The sequence below is a fragment of the Neolamprologus brichardi genome, chromosome 9 (genome assembly GCF_056152115.1).
Source record: "Neolamprologus brichardi isolate AB-2024 chromosome 9, ASM5615211v1, whole genome shotgun sequence".
Classification (NCBI taxonomy): domain Eukaryota; kingdom Metazoa; phylum Chordata; class Actinopteri; order Cichliformes; family Cichlidae; genus Neolamprologus; species Neolamprologus brichardi.
Window position 1 is genome coordinate 25,973,724 of NC_142112.1, and position 21,424 is coordinate 25,995,147.

At 39.7% G+C, this 21,424-nt stretch overlaps 1 protein-coding gene across 4 annotated transcripts in view; it reads right to left on the bottom strand.

Moving 5' to 3' along the window:
* The window catches only part of esyt2b (extended synaptotagmin-like protein 2b), a 46,851-nt gene extending 25,473 nt beyond the window's left edge, over window positions 1-21,378 (bottom strand). For all 4 annotated transcript variants that reach the window (XM_087846199.1, XM_087846198.1, XM_087846197.1 and 1 more), the window contains exons 1-7: window positions 20,250-21,378; window positions 12,407-12,448; window positions 11,808-11,942; window positions 11,501-11,577; window positions 11,043-11,115; window positions 8,656-8,745; window positions 3,976-4,031 (exon numbers count right to left, since the gene is read on the bottom strand). In XM_087846199.1, the coding sequence (XP_087702325.1) occupies window positions 3,976-4,031; window positions 8,656-8,745; window positions 11,043-11,115; window positions 11,501-11,577; window positions 11,808-11,942; window positions 12,407-12,448; window positions 20,250-20,651 (875 nt within the window). In that variant the 5' untranslated portion in view covers window positions 20,652-21,378. The remainder of the gene's footprint in view (window positions 1-3,975; window positions 4,032-8,655; window positions 8,746-11,042; window positions 11,116-11,500; window positions 11,578-11,807; window positions 11,943-12,406; window positions 12,449-20,249) is intronic.
* Between the last annotated feature and the right edge of the window lie 46 nt (window positions 21,379-21,424).

Consider the following 21,424-nt stretch of genomic DNA (forward strand, 5'->3'; position numbering starts at 1 on the left):
GCCAATTGCACTAAATGCACTAAATGTGCACTGTTACAAGAATATTTTTCTTTCTATTGTTTTCTATTAATTTATATAATTTTAAGTTCTTTTAAAGAAAGATTTACTTTTATTCTCAAAAGTTAAGCATGACAGGCTTCTGTTTAAGAAAGACCTGTTTTATTGTGTTAATGTTGTCATTTTGAGCTAAAAATAAATGGCTAAATTATTTTTGTTTCCCATGTGTTGATATCACAAAGAATATGCATCTACTTAAATCAAATTCAAGTCAAATGGTTAAAAAAATAATTTCACTCACAAAAAAAGAGCTAAAAAATTCACCACACTGGGAAGGGTGAAGACAACTGGGTCGCCCGGCCCTGGCCACAAGGTATCCCTTATTTATTTCTCAGGGAGTTGGCAACCCTAAACTTAATATTTAGGTGTACTTCACTAATTAAATTTTATTTAAAGTAGGTTCTACCACTTAAACAAAGTCAGTCTTGAAACAATCAAGAAAATAATGTAAAGTTATCACTGGGGATAAATGATAAATTCTAGCTGGTGAAAGCTAGGCTAAGTCTAGCTAAGGCTAAGGCTCAGCTAAGGCTAAATCACCCACTTTTCTCTTGTGTAATTAAAAACTTTAACCTATTGCTCAAAGAGCCTAGGTGGTCATACCACATAAATAAGGCATTAGTTAAATGAATTTATAATTAACATAAAGTTATAAAATAAAAATGTTTTCTTAACGCACTAAAAAACCAAATTTGTATTTAATGCATTTTTAGGCTCTTCATTTTGCTTCTTCTAAAGGCTTTGATGATTATTAAGAATTGCTCTATATTAGCTAGGTTAACTCCTTTCCTTGCTTTTCAAAGGTGCCACACAATTTCTATGATTATTAGACTCACAATCCCTCTATAACACTCTAACTCCTAACTCCTGTGACAGCAAACCTAACCCTAACAAGCATCACCAAACACCGGCTAAAGGCCAAATGATCCATCAGGCTGAAAACATCGGTCAGCACAAAGTCCAAAATCCATAGCAAACGCTGGGCTCAATTACTTTTTTGTATCAGCCATAGGCTAAGCAAAAGATTACTAAGCTTAAGCAAAAGATTCAAATACCAAGAAGTAAATTAAACTACTTTCTAAATATCGCACAACTCAGGTTTCAGAAAATTATACATCATCACGAGCTATTTGCCATTTCAGAGTAAAAAGAGTGCCCAAGTTTGCTGGATTGTCATGTAATTAACAATGTGAAGGTTGTGAACCAGTCACATTAGAGGACAGTTAAAGTTCATTTATAAATATCTGTAATTCATTATAACCTTGCAGGAATACATGTAATGCGTCAGGAATCTCAGGCTGTCCTGCAAAACCAATAAAAACATTAAAAGGAAAAAAAAAACTCTGGTGTGATACTAAAGCTGCACAGACACCAAATGAAAAAAACAAAACATAATTTTAGCTGTGTTTGTCTGGAGGAACATTCATTTGATCAATCCTCAGCTTCTCTTTAGGTGAAAAACACGCATTGACTTTAGGATTCAGTGGCAGGGTGCTGATCAGAGCTGGAGCTTTTCTCCATCTAAGAGCTGAGGGTGTAAAGGGATTCCTGCCGCATCAGCACTATTTCTGCTGCTCCCTCGGTGCAGACACTGGAACACCCCCATGTCCCTGCCTTTGTGTTTATCTATTCACTTTAGGACTCTCAACACTCAAGACTGCACACTCAACACTTATAATGCTCACATAATGCACACTGATAATGTGTTTTACCTTCCACTGACTCACATCGACAGCAAATATCCATCACTGCGATGTACAGCAATGCTTCCGCCATGTTAACTTTGTTCTGGCTGATTGCAGAAGCAAATGACCATTAAACAGATTGCCATTAAATTCTACACAAGCATTTGTGATCCCTAAGAAATGAATCCTAACAACTGTAGTGATTCCCTGCCTTTTTCTCTTGCACAATTAGCCAGCAAAGGATTTCACTGATCCAGTAAATTATTACCACATCTTCTAAAGAGATTAGCACTTTAGACTCTACAAATATTCATGGTCCCCAGAGTAAGACTTTAATGACTTTAATGATCAGTGACTTTCCCTCCACAATGAGGTTGAAATTTGGAGTAATGTGCCAGCAGCTGCTGGATAGATCGACACAGTAATTGTCACAGACGTTAACTGCAAATCACTTCAGAGATCACCAGAAGTTTATAATACTCTATACTGTGACTGCAAAACAACTGACTGTATATTAATGATGGATGGATACTGTGGTTGATTACAACCCACAGTGAAGTCTCAAACTGTCTCGAGTTGTCTTGGTGTTTTGAAAATGGACAATCTGACTGAGAAACCTTTAATTACAACGTTGGCATCGCGAGATGTCAAATTGAATATTTCCTTTCAAATACAAGTTGAGATATGAGATGAAAACAAAAATAAACAAGGACAATATTACCCACCTTTGAAAAATGAAGCCCTCGTGGAAATGCCTTAGACCTCCATTCTATCTGAACACCACCAGACAGCACTACTTGTGGTTACAAAAAGACTTCCAGTCTTATAGAAATCTATGGGTATCACTTTGGGAATCACTGCACTAGCAACCTGTAAACTCTCAGTTATGCCTGCTGTTAATGATATCCCAGGTTATCCTTTTCCCCCCTCTAACTGGGAGCATAATTTATGAGGCTAGCACTGTGTTGTATTAAATTATACTTGAGGGTAGAGATGAAGGGAGCAAAGCTAATCACATTTCCATTAGCCTCAGCTTTGTTTTGTGCTAATACACAACATTAAGAAGTTGATTATGGTTAATACTGACTCCACTAAACAACAACATGTTATCACAGCTACTAGTATGACTAATGACAGTCTTAATATTATTAACAAGGTTTAAAAGAGGCCCACTGGGCAAGTCTTCAAGTGGACGGCTGATGCTGCGTGCGCTGTGATTTGGACCACGAAGACCCAGCTAACCCCTCACCCACATCAACACCCAGACTAACACGCCCACGTCTAAGCACGCAAGCTCCGTGGATCCATTTCACCCCCACAGAGAACTCAACATAAGAGAGTCCACTGAGCTCTGCCTGTGTCAACATGTCAGTCAGCGTCAGGGGGGCGTTCAACAAGCAGCTGTAATCCCAGAAAACTACATTCAATATTCATGCATCTGTCAGCTTCTTTTTCAGCTGTAAAAATAAAAAGTACCACTAAAGATGGCAGCATGTAATTGTGTCGGGCTGTTAGCAGCTCTTAATCAACTCTCATTTATTTTCTGCTCAGCCCACACAACAACCCGAGGGAAAAAGACACTTAATACAAACAAAACAAAACAGGCGAGGATAAGGAAAACGGCGGAGACAAACAAACAAACAACAAACACCACTGAGCCGGCCTGTTTTATCCCAGTTCGAGCATTAAACTGTTGTGTTAATCCTGTTTTTCGTGATGTGTGTGCAAACATGCTGGATCGTTTCACTTGATCTCATTGTTTGCTTCCAAATGTTTGAAAGAGATACGTTTATCTAAATCAGCTCAGTCTAGCAAAACTCGATAAACTACAGCAGTAATGAGGACAGGGACACCCGAGGCTTCGTGCACGTAAGGAAACCTCATTAGTGGAAAATACTTTCTCTACAGCTGGTGAGATTTAGCTTTCCAGAAACTGGACAATAAGACAATATTGTCTTTAAATATAACAGTGGAGGCAAATACTACTGTATGCATAATACTTTTGGTTTCATCAATGCTGAAGATATTAATAAATTAAATGCGAATGAAACTCTGAAAATTAAGCCTTTTTTTTAACATAAAATGTGTTTAAATGAGAAAAACAAAACCCTGAAATTATACAGCAAACATCTTGGCACGTGTTAACTTCACTTAAACTTAGAAGTCCTCAAATCCTTTAAAATCTAAGCTTTGTTTCTTGAGGGAAAAGAAAAGCAAGTTTGAATTGACTCACTTGAGCCCAGGAATATCCAGTATATTGGAGAGGCCGGTCCAGTTTATGTCCACAAGCTGAAAAGGAAGTAAAAATGAGAGCGTGGCCATGGGTTAGACGGTAAGAATAGAAAGCGTGAATGACTTTAAATGGAGTCAGAACACTTTTTGTTATTGTTTCCTGGCCCTCTATTATATTTGCGTCTTGCCAACAATCCTAACTCGATAACACCTGCAGAGACAGCAGCAAACTTACATGCAGTAAATCAAAAGTCGTGAGGATAGATTGACACTGTTTTGCTTCACCCACGACATTATGCTGCACTGGTTATTTAGGAGGCGTCACACTGCTACGTAAAGTATAAAACAAACATTTCCTGTCATATATTAAAGTTCATTGTTTTTACCTTTTAGTTTTCAATTTGGGGTCCACTGACCTGCAAGTGTTTAAATGCATGCACTGTGTGCACAATTAGTTTATGAATCACAACGGGAGCACAGAAAGCAGTGATCCTTGAATGGGAATGAATACAAAAGCACCTGCTTCCTGAAAGATTTACTAAAGCAGCAGCATCTGTCTGGGGTCTTGTTAGTTTACCGAATAATGAGGCTGGAAACACTGCACCTTCTAGTTTTGTGCACTTCCATAGAAAATCTAGCAGCAGGTCAAATCTTGATGAGGTGCTGCAGTCAAAGTAAATCAAAGAGACCAGAGACGGAGGCATATCCTGCTCTGCTCAGTGGGCTTTGATCGGCTCTTGCCTCCAAGCTCAGGGACTTGTGTTTTTCTAATGAGCCTTTCCCACCCTACTTTTTTGTCCAACCTGCTCACACTGCAGCAGATGCACGGAGCTCTGCAGGGACGAGGAAAGCACTGCAGGGCTGTAAATGATGTAGGGGGTGGAGTGGAAGGACACACCCATCCCTGCATATTGTATTCAAAGAGTCATCAAGAGACTGTTGATGTATATATGAATAACAAACCTGTTGATAAGGGCACTGTCTTTAATCTAAGTGAATCGATTAAATGCTAAAATAATATCTGCTTTGAAAAGCTTCTCAAGTGGGAGTATTTCCTGTTTTCCTCCCCTTCGTACATTATCATTTTAATGCCTTTGGGGTGAGAAAACTGCACAGAATAAGCCAGTTTTCTTGAGCTGCTCTTACACTCGCAGTGCAACCCTGAACTCTTCTAACACTACCCAGCAGAGCAGTATGCAAAAACACAGTAAATAGAAGCATTGTGGATTGGACAAAAAAATGATTTTAACCATGTGAGACAATGTAAGACAAGAGCAGGTAACCTCAACAGGTGTCATGTGTTCTGCATGCTCAAGCATCATCCAGCTATGGAAGAGGATTAGGGCCACCGAAAAAAAAAAAGTGGGTACATCTTTTTTTTTCTTCTTTTCCAGAATTCTGAGATTAAAATTCTGAGATTAATCTCCCAATTCTGAGATTAGGTCAGGTCTGAGAAAAAAGTCAGAATTCTGAGACTGAAGTCAGAATTCTGAGAAAAAAGTCATAAATCTTAGGAAAAAGTCAGGATTTTGACTTTAATCTCAGAATTCTGAGAAAAAAGTCAGAATTCTGCTTGAAAAAAAAAAGTCAGAATTCTGGGAAAAAATAATACTGAGAAAAAAAGTCAGAATTTTGACTTGAATTTCAGAATTCTGAGAAAAAAGTCAGAAATCTTAGAAAAAATAATTCTGGAAAAAAAAGACTTGAATTTCAGAATATATAGAAAAAAGTCAGAATTCTGGAAAGGAAGAAAAAAAAGACGTGCCCATTTTTTTTTTCCAGTGGCCCTAATCCTCTTCCATATCCAACTGGACCGCCTTGCTGAAACCAAATATATATTTTGCAAAGTCAATCTAAAGCAAACCCTCTCCTGATATATGCTACATGTGATAAAAGAGCAACTGCAGACAATGTCAAAACTCAATTTTACAGCTTTTTTAAAAAATTTTTTTTATCAGGGTTCAATGGATGGGCTGGATTTGGTTGCTTGCCCCCTTTTCTCTATTTACAGGTGAAGCTGCTGCTCGGGTTTGGCATCACTGCTCGACCCTGAAGACGAGTTGTTCTGATGCAGCTATTCTTCACACACCTCTGGGATTAAGCAGACAGAAAATGAGTATATCTGGGTGGATTGGTGGACTGGTGCCACAGTTCCTCACCTGTTCGCCACTGCCTCTATGCTTGCCTAGAATCTCCCTTGGAAACCTGTCTATTCGAACCGTTACTCCTCTCTGGGCTGGGACGTCACCAGCAACGCTCTGTTGCATTTATGTGCTGAGCCCTGCACAGGAAGGACTCTGGTGCTTTGCCTGTGCCACCTCGCAACCTCTGAAAAATCCCCTAAAACTGCTCATTAAGTCCAATTTAAATTTAATCATGACACTGGTTGTTTCCAGTCAGAAATTACTCAATAAAATGACTGTAACTGTCAGTCTGCCCCAGGGCAGCTGTGGCTACAACTGTAGCTTGCCTCCACCAGTGTGTGAACGTGAGAGTGAATGAATAGTGGAATTGTAAAGCACTTTGAGGGCCCCGAAAAGCACTATATAAATGCAATCCATTATTATTATTATTATTATTATTAATTATTAACTGTCAAAACGATATCTTTTTAATAAATTGATTTTGGACAGTCTAACCATTAACTCAGCAGTTTTCAAGCCAAAATCTCAAGTCACACCTACATCTATATCTGCAGAAAAAAAGCCGCTCTGTCACCTGGAATTGTATTTTAATATGAAAATATTGTATTTTCAGAATGATGCCAATGATGACATTTTTAAACCCATTTTTCTTTCAGTTTATCTACATTGGAATAAAGTTGCCTCCATCATTTTATCAGATGCTTTAATACCATCCAACAAGTTTTTTTGCCTCCTACGGTTCAGATTTTTTTACAGAAGTTTCTTCAAAGGGCCTTTTTAGCTTGCTTGACAGCGTTTTTGCATTAGCTAACTCCTCCAGAAGCTGAACAAATGTCAGCGGCTGAAGGTCGCCGACATCTCTGATCTAGCTGAGACAGGTAGTATTCTCAGTAGTTTTTCCCTTAGTAGATGCTTTTTTTTAGTTGGTTTGGTGTGGTTTTTCTTCCTCATCAGTGACCAGATTTACCTCCTCACTTTCTGTCCGGGCTATCTAATGTGCACTAATACATATATTTAAATCCCAGCTGTTCTTTTCATGGAGTTAAATAATAACACTGTAGATATAAAATCCCACGGAGCAGCAGGATTTGGCTCAAGGCACATTTGAAAACCACTGCATAAACTGACTGAAAATCAGATCTGCCAATACATTCAATCAATGTAACTCGTCTTTGTGTGTGTAGCGCAAACATCTCACACACATCTACTAATTAGTACTTACAAGAATTCATAGCAATAATAACAGTGTTTGCAATTCAGTCAGGTCCTTCACTGCTTCATCGTTTATTCATTACATAAAAGTATAAAACTGTCATCTGAGTTGGAGTAGATGAATATCTTCTGCCTCACTGCAGAATGTGGTGCATCTTTTTATTTAGGCTGTGCTGAGTTGCATCAGTGCAATCACACCGTCCAGACGTGGCCAAGACCTCTTATGGTCTGGAAATGTGTCTGTTACGTTTGGCACCCAGCCTCAGATCTTGTATAACACAAAGGGGAAAAAGAACATGACTTACTTGAAGTCCAGAGAACACAATGTTAATATGTCAATGTCAATAATTTGCTTTATTAATTCATTTTCTTTTTCCTCCAGGAACCCAATGTGATGTTGCGGGTGTGGGAGCTGAAAGAAGACTAAAGCACCTAAATGCATGTGTGGATATATTTGCATGTGGGGAATTTACTGAGTGGAAGCTGCTTCTTCCTTCAGTCCCCAACAGCAATGTCTCCACCTTGAGCTTTAGTTCAGTGCCTGGCGTAAAAAAAAAATATGGCAAAGTAGGTCTAGCTTGATCTGCAGCTATTTAAAGCACCGCTACAGCTCCACTGGGCCCTCGCATTTGATATAAATCGGTCAAACGTTTTTAAGCTGTGCAGCAGTGGCTCTGCCTAGGGGGTGAACCAGGAGAATAATGGAGAGTCACCTGGAAAATAATGGATGCGTAAGAAATTGAAAATGTAAATGCAAATCATGTGAACACTGCTTGCACCGCAAGAGCACAAACAAGTAAGGACAGTGAAGTAAAAGAGATTGAAATTACGCTAGAAATTAATGCTGCAAATAATAAGAAACACATCCTACTGTGATCCAGTCGTGACTTTGACTCAAATGACCCTTTTTAGCTTTAATTTATGTCCATTGTATCTGCATTAAAAGGCAAGGGATTAAGTAAAGCACAAAAACAAGATGCTTTATGAGGTGAAATGTCAGGCATAGTAAGAACGGTGAAATACTCAGAGGAGCATTTTAAATATGCAGGACAGCAGGATAATCATGCCAACCTTGGCCAATTTAGAATTATTATATGTAATAACACAAAGTTGTCATTCTTTCTGAATGTCAATTGAGAGTATAACCCTGAATTAGTAATGTGCTGAACTGTGATGCCATCTTGGCTTTGTGGTTAAACAGCCTCCACTCTATTCATGCTGCATTTCATCAAACTGCAGTGTCATTATAACCTCAGCTGCTCCTCTGTTAAGTTAGTCTGACTGATAAAGTTACTCAGTTAAACATTATTAGCTTATGCACTTACTGGCTTCTTCAGGAAGAACAAAGACAGAGCTCCGACGAGAGGTATATCACCCAGCAACGGCTCCATCACCACTCTCAACACACCGTGGATCTATGGAAACATAAGAGGAACAACACGTTGATATCCACAAACACAAACGGAAAGCTACAGGGAACTCACACCCTGCTGACCCCTGACATTCGTCAGCAGCAGTGCCGCTGGAGCTCTAGCGCATGACAGGTTGGAAACTCTATCCCTGCCTGACTTCACACCTGCCCTGTGTGATCCTCCACCTTCTTCAAAACATATTATGACAATTATGAGGATTATGGTTTTGAAAGTGCTTTAGATGTATCATGTGGAACACCACACAGCTGCTCTAATCCTGCAGAATGGGAACAAAGGAGGTTTGAATTCTAGCACCAGTATATTTGTTGTGGAGTTATATTCCTTTTTTGGAGGAATGACAGTCAGAAAATGTTGTCCGAATGGAAAGTGAATTACGCCAGTAAATCGGATACTAATGACTAAAGCCCCTGTGAAACTAAAAACCAATAGTACTCTTGTTTTTGTGTTTGCAGGCAGTTCTTTAGACTTTAATGTATTTCTCTATTTCCTCTCTCGCTCTGTTAACTGTGAGATTGAATCAGCTCCTTAGAACATAAAACTTATGGTAAAATCAAGTCCTGGAACGTCAAAGAGGACAAGTAGAAAAAGTTAAGCTTCATTTAGGTGCAATAACTTGTGCAAAGATCACACCAAAAGTAAGTGGTGGTGTATTTCACACTGAGCCGTGGCAGTTTCTTGCTGGACTCTGGAGTATTTATAGCAATATTGACAAAACTGTCCAAAGGAATAATAATGGCTTAAAGGCATGTGACCTAGGCCGGCAGGAGACTGGCAGGGGAAACAACAAAATTTGAACATTTAAAATAATGGACCTGCTAAAAAATACTGCAATTTAATACAACACATGATTTATTTGCAGGTTTAACTGGCTATTAGTGTAAAGCAGCAGTGGTTAAAAAGTTTAATCCAACCCATCTAAGCTTAATATGAAGCCAAATCCACCTTTGTGATTTTTGTAATATAATCCAGCTCAAATGTTGACTAATATATTAGTGGATGATTATAGTCTACAGAGATACAGTATGTAGGTCTGCTTGAGTTTCATAACAGGGCCAGGGACAGACCTGACGGCACTGGGTCTCCAAGGAGGAGCACAGATTGCCTTTTTTCTGCCTGCTGCTGCTCGACAGCAATACACAAAGGGGAGAAAGGAGCAGCAAGAATAACAACAACACACAGACACAAAATACTTCAGAGTAATTGGGCTGTGTAGTCAAAGGCAATCTTCCAAAGCAACATAATTAAGGTTTAGCTGTTTTAGTTTGTTTAAAGCTCTGTTTAAGAGACACTTTTTCAAAATAAAGGTCCTCGTGACCAAATCAGAACAAACAGTAAAGCTTTTAAAAACACTATTTGTCTGTTCAAAGTCTGAGAATGTCTCCTTTGAATTATGATCCGTGTTCCTCTTGTTGGGATTTGTGATAGCTTCATTTTTTCCCACTGATCTTTCCTTGAGTTTGTTAGTATCTTCTCCACATATGTCTGGTATGCTGATTGTTACTTATTATGTCTTGTCTTTGTGGTAGCGCCTGGAGTTTTCTGGATTGCTTTATTTACGTTGTTTTGTTACTGGACTTTGATAAGAAACAATCGGCTTCCATTATAAGTCATTTTCCTTTTTTCCAGCACAACACTAGTAGTTGTCAACATCAGAAACCCCTGATTGGTCTCGATATATATATATATATAATAACAGCAGGATTATTAATCCTGTAATAATAAAAACAAGAGCATGGACATTTACTTGGCTCGAGAGTGACAGCTGAATGACTGGAAACTGGGGAGAAACTGTGGTAATGGTGGTGACACACAGTATATTCACCGGCTTTTTTCTTTTGGGAGATATACCTGTCATGGTTCTAGGTTTCTGTATGTTATTTGTATGAGTTTTAGTTTCTATTTGACTTTTATTATTTCTTTGTTGTGCATCTAGTGTCCCCAGTGTTTCCCTTTGTCCTCTCTGCCTTGTCTCTTTGGTTGGGTTATCTGTGTTAATCACAGAGACATGAAAACTTCCTGTTGTGATTTGATAGTATTCTGATTTCCCCTGTTTTCCTTCCTCCTGTCTTACCTGCTGTTTTTCTGATTGTCTTCACCTTCACCAGTCTAGTGAAACTGTACACTTAGACCTGACAAGATCACCTCTTACTTGAGTTAACAGCCTTTTTGTGCATTGCTTCCTGCTGTGTTTCTGTTTCCAGTGTGCAGTCCTTATTTCTTACCAAGGGAAAGCACCTCTATGAGGATATGAAACAAAACAAAAAAAGGGATTTCCTCACCTGGATGCTCTTGATGCCAGCTTTGCAGTAGTAGCGTTTGATGTCTACTTCGATCTCAGTGTTGCCAACAAAGCTGGGTGATAAAAAGCAAAAGTATGTCTCGTAAAAATCCTCTATCAGGGTTCCATCACTTTGATTCAGGCCTTTGAAGTTCCAATCCTTTCCAGGAAATGTGGATTTAATGCTGTTTGCTGTGTATGCTATTCCTACACTGGATTCTCGTGTGCACAAAGCAGAAGATATTAACTTGCACAGACCTAAGTGGAAAGAGGCTATTTACATACTGACCTCTGCATGAAAGCAATGTGAGTTTCTTTAGCTGCATTGAAAACAGATACTCCAGTTGTTCTCGTGTTGTATTTTTAACAAAAGAGCCAAGCAAGTAGTGTCTATAACTATAATGGCAGGAGAGAACGCTAGACGAGAAACATTTTTAGGCAGTGATCTGGTTGACTCACCTGATCTGCAGGTCCATAATGATCTGTCGCTTATCCACGTTTTCCGTGTAAACCTTGACCCCGTTGATCCTCAGCGGCTGCAACATAACACAAGGAAGCATTACGGCCACTCCGTCACCCCTCCCAACCCCCACGTGGTTAGCACAAGGTCGACCCCTCTGCAGACCCCGCACGGAAACTATTTATGCAACGAGAGCATATGTCAGCGACATGCATGCACGTTCATGTTCTAGCCACGGCGCACCCTCATCAGCTGACCCACGGCACCTGCTGCTAGCAGCTTGTTTTGTCACATCGAGATGCTCACTTTGTCTCCCATGTCGAACTTGGTGAAGGAGAAGGTGCTGAGGTGGGCGTTGGACTCCTTCACCGCCGGCTCGATCACGTCGTGGAACAGTTTTTCCACAAACTGGCAGATGTAGGGCCACATCTGTTTCACAGTCTAAGGGGATACAGAAAGAGAGAAATCAAAGAGTTTTGGAACAAATCAAAGAAAAATATTCATTATATGATTATTGTAAAAGGATATAAAAATGTATTTGCTCCAGGACTTTAAACATCGAGGGGTACATCCTTTACAGTAAAATATTCAAAGTCTAGTTCTATTTGTCAAACCCATACACATCAAGCAAAAAGACTAACACATGAATGTTTTAAATCTCCAGCTCGCTCAGTTTAATGTATACTCAGGAGTGACTCCAAATCTACATCCGCATTTCACAGCGTTGCAGGAACGGGCCTGCATGTTAAGTCAGATGTGCTGCAGTGTTGCAACAGTCAGCGAGAAGAGGAGAGTTAGCAGATGGCAACAGACATCCCATTTCCCACAGTTTTTACAAGGCATGAAAAACGAGGAGGGCTTCACTCAAGCAGGCAAATTCAAGAGACAGCTGCCCGATTCGTTACCTTGTTCAGCCACTCCACCCGCTCTACATCTGGAAAGTGGACCTGCAATGGAGAAAACAGAACAGATCATCTCCTGGTTGGTTTCAGAAAGCCTTTTAAAGAAAAGATGGAACATGCTGTTTGTAAATAGAGCATAGGCAGATAGGCAGATAGCAGGGTTGGCTAAAACTGTCATCCATCCATCCAACTTTTAACCATGTATGCAGTTTCAGGGTTGCTGTGGCCCTGGAGCCAAACCCAGCAATCACAGGGTGAGAGGAACCTTCTTGCTTTGAGACGAAAGCGCATCCAAGTGTATAAAATGACCATAATCATAACTAACATGATGACTGTCCAAAGGCCTAATGACTGGCAGCTGAAGCTGTTTCCAGTTGTTGTCTGTTGATGTGTTTTTACAGTTTTTTTTCTTTTTTTTCCTATATTTAGTTTTTGGATTTAGGAAGTAAAAACCACGCTCAGTGTGTGATCTGTCATTTCTAAACCTATCTCATGTTAAAGCTGACAGTCTTCAACCCATGTGCATTATATAACGGCAGCACGTAATTAAAACTAATCAGCCAAACACTTTCGATTACGATTTGTTAACATTTTTGTGAACCCAAGTAGATGTCAGACTTCCTGACGTTGCCATCTTTAGAGCCATGCTGCTATTTCAGCACAGCTAAATTCACCAGTGTAAAAGATTACTGTCTAGATACTTATTTATTATTAATGTTTGCACCGAAGCTAAGAGTAAAGAGCACCCATCTCCTCCAGTACAAGCTGTTCAAAATATGTGTATCTAGTGGCAATTTAGTGGTTGTGGCTAATGTCATATTTAATTTTAAGACCTTTTAGGCTGTAATATCACATCAAATGAGAAGCAATAGCTTGACTATCAGAAATTTAAAATGTTGTTTTTGTGTTTTCAGGCAGTTTAATTTTGAAAAAATGCTTATAACTTCACTACTAAAAGTTTCCAAAGGAGGAGGAGGAGGATGGAGTAACGTGTTCCTATCCTGATGCATGAGATTTACTATGGTTCGATTTTTGCTTTGCAGTCACTGCTGTAGGTGAAGAAAAAAGATTGTTTTGCAATCCATGTTTTCTTCTCTACCTAAAGAATGTTTGCATCATATGCCCTTCCCTTTATCATCATGCAGCCATGCTACATTTCTAAACAGACATTTCTAACTAATCTTACACTCACGGATACGCAGCTGAAGATTGAAATAAATCAGACATGATAGTATTTCCATCCTTCTCTAGTCAAACCTTTTACATAATTTGTGGTCTGAGTCTGCTCTGCAGTTTAACTAATCTTACTGAATGACAAACGTAAATCACTGACTTAACAGGAGCTAAAGCAGAAACAAAGTCAATACGATGCATAATGGTGTTCAGCACTGCAGACACCAGCATAATAGAAAACAGATGAACCACATCCTCTTCATCATTTTAATTTAAGGTGTTTATACCCTAACTTCAACAGAAGCCCTAATCAAGGCTCTTGTGGTGATACATACTAATGGCCACTTCATTAGGTTTACCTTTGAAACTGTTTCTTAATGCAAATATCCAATCTAATCCAATCACATTGCAGCGATTTAATGCATTTAGGCATCCAGACTTGGTCAAGGGGACCAGCTGTCTGGGTAAAAATGCCTTGTTGATGTCACAGCTCAGAGGAGAATGGCCAGACTGCTTAGAGCTGATGGGAAGGGGCCGCTTGTTACAACCAACGTATGCAGATGAGCATCTCTGAATGCACAAGATACCGAACCTTAGAAGTAGGGCTGCCACGATTAGTCGACTAGTCACGATTACGTCGACTATCAAAATCGTCGACGACTGATTTAATAGTCGACATGTTGTTTGAAGCTTTGTAAGATCCCAAAAGAGAGGAATAAGGAATAAGTAGTAGGGTTTAAGAGTGTAGTAACGGACTGAAACAGAAGATGGCAGCACTGCATGTACAAGGATGCCAGCTGCCGTTAAACCCCAAAGAAGAAGAAGAAAAAGCTGTGTCCCAGAAGCGGCAGCTTATTATTATTTCTGGGTCACAAAATAAACGTTTAGCATATTTTCAGGCGAGAATGTAACTGTGTAAACCTCAAATATCTGCTCAGTTTATCAAGACACCACATATTTTCAAAAGCGTTCCGACGTTTTCGGACGTCTGTTAGCCACTAGCTCGATAGCTAGCTGGGAGCAAGGCTCACTAGAGCCCGTGAGAACACCGGACTCCTGGCAAATCGTTTTCAAACCCACCGCTGTCTTTTGCTACTCAGGTTAAATATATATAAGTCACTTAGATAACTTAAAAATGTTATTGTTTGGCTTTTTTAGTATTTTATTTGTTCCTGAGTAATTTGGTTTGGCTGAGATTAAAGTTATAGTTTTTACACAGCCGAATAAACGTCAAGCAGACAACTGATTATCAGAAGTGTGAGATGCTCGAGAATATACTCCGGTGTCCTGTTATATTTTAGATAGCAAGGAGTTTATTAAACCGAAACAATCTGCAAATTTCATTAAAATTTAATAAACTATCATCTTGTCTTTATTTTTAGTTAGCACATACCTTAAACACTTAAAGCTGTAAGCTAATGATAGTTATATAAGAGCAGATGCATGCTGGTGCAATAAGCTGCACGCTGTACGTCCAATGGATGCATGATCTGATTAGTCAACTAATGGCAAAAATAATCAGTGACTAGTCGACTCTCAAAATAATCGTTTGTGGCAGCCCTACTTGGAAGCAGCATAGGTGAAACGGCAGATTGACATTATGGATGTGCAGCAGCAGCTCAGTTTTCAAAGAGGGGTCAGTCATGCATTCATGAATATTCCTCTACTTCCTGTTTCCCTGGTGCTTCATTAAACTGCAGTTTGTGCCTGGTGTTGGGCTGTCTCTCTATATTTAGCTGTGTTTTGAGTTTTGTGCTTCTTAACATTTATAGTATCGATTGTGTTTTTTTTATTGCCTTTTATGTTTCAAAATCCCATCTAGGAAAGTACACTACAAACTAGCTCAAGGCATAAATGCTGTGATGCGTGGCATGGTTCATATTACATATTTTCCCTATAAAGATGTAAAAAATAAAATAAAGATGAAGTGAGGCAACTGGCTGGACCTATGGTGAGACACGATGTGTGAAGAGACAGCACCATTTCTCATGGATTCAGCAAAAGTGCTTATCTGGCGTTTATGTCAGAGTGTGAGAAAAGCAGTGACATGAGCAGGGCGACAGAGAAGAAAATGTCACAGCTAACATAAAAGATTCCAGAAATAATATAATCCTGTGGAGGAGATGCTGGAAAAAACCTCATTAATGCCCCTGACACAGTGACCTCATTCACAAATGTAGGTGAGGTAATGATGAGTCACTTCACAACAAATGTTTCCTTTTAAGCGCTGAGCAAGAATCAGGGAAACATAACTTAATTATTTCGTGTTATGCCAAAGAGTCGCTGAGCCCTGCCTCTTAGAGACAAAATTAACAATTTGCCTGGGTTTTGAATAAAAGATGGTTATTCTCACTGTCTTCAGACTGCTTATCATGGCTCGCTGAGTCAGAGAGGTGCTCACATCCTGAAGGAAAACACGTCCTGCAGCTAATAACACAGGAAAATATTAACGTCTAAACACAATGTCAGCAGCAGAAATAGGGTTTAATTCAGCTGATATGGTATCAGGATTTCAGCCAAGTAATGCCGTCCTCTGGCAGAAGCACGATCTGATATCCTCGTGTTGGTGTTGTTCCCAGATGATCATACTAAAGGTTGTTCCAGGATCAACATTGCAAGTGACCAATCAGAATGTTGTGATGTCATACTTTTGCGACTTCGGGAAAAACTGGCGTAAAACAAAAAACTGTACTTAAGCTGCGAGAAACCGCCTTTGTCCGCCGATCAACGGACCCTAACCCTGACCCTAACCCTGACCCTAACCCTTTAATAAACGCTAAGCAGAATTGATATTGTCCTTGCAACATTGGAATTTCATAAATGCACGAATGGGTTGGTGCGCAAAAGAATAACGTCACAATAATGTGATTGGTCACTTGCAATGTTGAACCTGGAACAACATTTTCATGATGATCTGGGAACAACACCAACACGAGGATATCAGATCATCCCTGGCAGAAGGTGCATGTTAACCCTTTAAAGCCGATCTGATCACCTGTTCGTAACACTTCCTACCTCCATCAGCGCGAACTATCGCATGTCCGCCATGACCTGCCTGAAACCGGAAGTGACGTCATTTTGCGGAAATGTCGTTTTTTACCTTCAGGGCCTTATGAGCCTATACTGGTGTTTTTAAAAGTTATGTTTGACTTTATGACTTTCTGTATCATTTCTGGGATGCTTAGAACTCAAATTGCACTGCTGGAAATAGTTTATTTTGATGCATATGCTGGTTTTTTTTTTGCAAATTTGCATCATAATATTTATTTTCGTTTTTCCTGCAGTATATAAAAATTGGTGTATTTCAAAAATAAAACTATAAAGACACTCAAAATAAATTTCCTGTGATGGAAAACTATTTTGTGCAACTTTTTTGTATTTGCAGTTTTGAGGGATAAGCTTCTTAAATTTCTCTAACTAGAAATATATGTTAAAAAAAACAAAAACGATTTTCAATTTTTTTGTAGTTTATTGCACTTTTTTGCAATTTATGTAATTACTATGCACTTAATGCATACATATTATTAAAATTTGGGCTATAATGGTTATATTGAATGGCACTACAAATATACAAAAATAGAATATAAGCTCTGGCGGACTTGGTTCTATGGTAGGTCTTAAAGGGTTATGGTCTCATATAATGCAGACAATCTGAGCCCTCTGAACGACACCTCCATACACCTAAGGTTCATCTCAGTTTGTACAGCACATATTGCTCTTTCACTGCTGCTATGTAAGATCAGAGAAATCAAACTGTACAAATAAACTGTGACCACAAGGTTCAAGGAAAACATGACTATATCTACTGCAGCTGTAGTACAGTTCTGTGCCTGTAATATTCACTGGCCAACTTCAACAATGCAATAAATATGTTTGCAGTTTTTAATTTACAGCTTATATTCCCTTCTTTTCTTTAATAACTCCCTCATTTGTTGAAAACACACACTAATTATTTCAACTTATGGGTCTTAATATAGTTTAAATGCGCTCCACTACTAAACAACATCATAAAAAACACATGATTTACTGGAATTGTTATAAAAACCCTCAATTTTAAAAGGATAATTTGATTTAAAAAGGCATAAGCAATGCATTCAAGGTCAGTGATGTAAACCGGTGGCAGTTCAGAGCTACATTACTTTTTCTAACAAGCTAAAGTATTCTAAGCATGAAATAAATGCCACAGCGTGCTGCTTTTGTTTTTTTCCACTGCAACGGAAACAAGGCAGGCGATAATAGTCTTCACGGTATTCCTGCTGACAAAAAGAGGTGCAGAACATGCTTGTGGAAATCAACAACTTTCAAAATCCTGAGATCTGTGTTCTTTGCACTCCTGATGCATTAGGTCCATTTAAAAGAGCAAACCAAAGCACAGTGTCACCCATTTTCTCCCATAAGTAGCCTGATAGCAAGTCAAAATTGCTTTGAGAAATCCAGCTGGGCAGCAAGCCATCTTCTCTGACACTGAACCAAGGTGACTATCTGCCAGTTCAATCAGCTCAGCAGTGCACATGTGTTCGGTGTTTTCCAATTAAATCTGATTCCGTGGCTCAGACAGATAGAGATGCGTCGCATGTCAGCAGGTTCGCGCAAGCTAGGAATAATGGGCATTGTTTACAACAATGAGAATGAAACTACCTTGGAGAAAAAAGCAAGGACTATATAATGGCAGTTGATGCTAATCTCTATAAAGAAGTAGAAGAAGACAGGGCGATCTATTTGCTGACCTCTAATAGCTGACGCTCTTGCTTTTTTATCTTCATCTTGATATAAAGTTTTGATTCATGTCTGGTATGTTTTCCTCATTATGCTCTGTTACAAAATGAAATAGCTGAACAGATACATCAACGCAATGACATCACCACCCTGAATGGCGGTCTACGTGTGAAAAGATTTTTTCATTATTCCTAAAAACTAAGACAGAGCATTCATATATTGTTTATATCAGATATTAATGACTAATGCCAATAATAATGAGCTCTACATGAAGGTTAAAATATTCAGCTCCAGGTGCCATAACGGTCCATCTTTTATGTACAGTCCTTGGGCCTCACCAAATATTAATGCATTTACCTTTCATTTTATAACCATTTTCTTCATCTAGCAAAATGCTTTTTAAACAAGAAGAGCCATTTTCACCTGAATGCTCAAGGTTTTTCATTCAAAGTCTTGGTTCAGTCTGTGCCGCTCAGACTGTAAAATCTAGCCGAGAGCTATGTGCAAAACTGTTGTGACGCTTCCACGGACACTTTTAGTGTCAGTAGCTGCCACACCAGCTGACTACTGAATCACCCTGGACAAATACCGGTCAGGACATAAACTAAGCTGGATAAACTGGAACTGGCAGAAGTGCATTTTAGCAATTGTTTTGGGGTGTGGACGCACAAAAAAGCCAACAGTGTGAAAGAAATGTCATCTTTATATGTGTAGTGGGGAGAAATCTGCAACAGCCAAGATTTAAGAGCTATAACTGGAAACAGTGAAATGTGCTCAGCTTGTCAGGCTGGAGGTTGTCAATCATTGTGAAGCCCCAGAAGATCTATGTTGATTTCCCATGAGGACACAATCCTGCTGCTGGTATGACCACAGTTTCATAAAGAACAGACTTAAAACAAGGGGGGTGCTGAAGCCACTTAATAATTTCTCTTTCCTTTAAGTGGGATGCTTTCCCTCGATCCCATCTAATTCCTCCACCCCCCCTTTAATGGCATCAATGCATCCTCAGCCATGTGTCAGCAGAATGGGCTTTTAACTTTTAGCGAGGCTGTGCCGCAAACCTCCTCTGAGTCGGATACAGAAAGTCTCTGTTTTGAAGACCTACAAGTTATCCAGTCATTTAATTTAAAGTTTATTTGAGTTTCATTTTTTTGCTGAGAGAATACGGCTCAAATTCACTCAAAACTGATTACATGAATGGTCTGGACCACCCAGACTCTCTGGGGTCCTAAAGGAGGGTACAGTAAAGCAAATTTATCTTCCCCTTTTGAGTTTTATGGAAGATACAAAGTTTACTCACAGATATGATCTTTTACAGTCACATTATTTCTCTCAAGTGACCCCAACCTTTAATGTTGAGACTTTCTAACCCTAAAAGCACTAGTCGTGAGAAAATCCATGTGTGAAAAAAATTAGCCCTCTTCCAAAGCCTGGAATTAACCTGTGAATTTTTTTTCTAAATATAAATGATTTAGAATAACAGTAAGAAGCTATAATAAATTATTTAGTATAGCTTCTTACTGGTTTATAAACTGGTTTGCCAAATTAAACCCTAAATTGTTAAACCCAAGGATGGGCAGCGACCTCTGCTCTGTCTCAACATTTTGCCAAGATAACGTGCTGCAGAAATAGACTGACTTACTACAAGTGACATAGCCAGTCTGAATCCCAAAATAACAGAGACCCCGTGGGCATGTTTCCTTCCCAGCGTGGTGTCTCGTTTACCATTGTACCCTGCTGTATTTAGACTGGGGCTCTGGTCTAATGTCACTGCTGCGGAGACAGCTGCCCCATCACAGCTTTACAGCTCAACTCTGCTCTGCTGATCCTGTCAGCTGATTGTGTTTTCTTGGAAGCTCAAAAATATTGTTCACAACAATACTACACGCCCTATTCATAGAAGTGGCTCAGTTGGGATAAACAGCTCCGTCCTGCTCTGATTCAAATTGTGCCTTACCCATGGTGGTAAATCAGAGGTGGTGAGAGCACATTTGACACTTTGCTCCTCTTGCTCAAAGAAAGCTATTGCTCGGCTCAGTCGGCTTTGTTTTCCTCCTGTGTTCCTCCTCCACCAGAAAAAGATCACAAGTCCAATAAGCAGCCAGCTGAAACTGAACTCAAAATAACCAAGTGCGTAAATGGGGAAAATGAGCACAAATGTCTTAGCAAAGTGGACCCAGGTCTGGGTCAGCTCGCTGGTGGATGACGCTGGGGTATCGTCGGGTATGGTCGTCTCTGAGGGATGGGGAAAGTTGGGTTGAGGTGGACTCGGCGCAGTGTGCCCGTTCTCTTTGGGTAAAGCTGGGCTAGCGTTTTGTGAATGGCTTCCTCGTACATCTGTCATGCTGTCTCTTGACATGTCTCTGTGGCCTCCTCAGGAGAGTGTCCTTAAAATGTCAAAATGCGGAGTGTCACAGCTCCCATGTGCCAGCGGACCAAAGCAGTCTTCATACGGGGATCCTGCTCTCACGTCAGTTCACCTGCACACCAGCCCATCGCCCCGGGAGGAACCGCTGTCGTTCACCGTCTTAGTTTCCACTCTGAAGAGCAGCTCCCGAAGACATTCTGATTAAATCGCTCTGCTTGAGATAGTCCAGTCCACAGCTCTACTTACTCTGCCCACACAGGGTGGGTATGACCATTTCCAAAAAACGCACAAGCATCCAGTTGTGTGCGATCCCAGCGGCGTCTCTAGCGCTATGTATAAAGCTAAGACATCGCCATCTGGTGTTTACTAGAGGCAACTACATTGTTATCACCTAGAAAGCGTCAAAGTCCAGTGAAACAGATATTCTTAAAAGTAAATGTTTAAATAGCATCATGCATTGGCTGTATTTGAAAAAAAAATATTGCATTTAATAGTGCCTCGCTAGCTTGTTAGTACAGTATTACCCTTAAACCCGAAATGATGAGCACTGATAAATCGCTACTCAGTCTTTATTAATAGAAATATGAACTCACATACAACTAGACATAACAGGGCGAAACAACTAACGGTTATAATCGTTTAAAGCCCAAAACTTAAGATATTTCGCTAAAACAAAAATGTATGGACAGTATCTTCAGCCGCTGCCATGGCAACTGGCTGTTGATTTCAGCGATTTCTCTGCTGCGGATTGATACGGCTGTTGT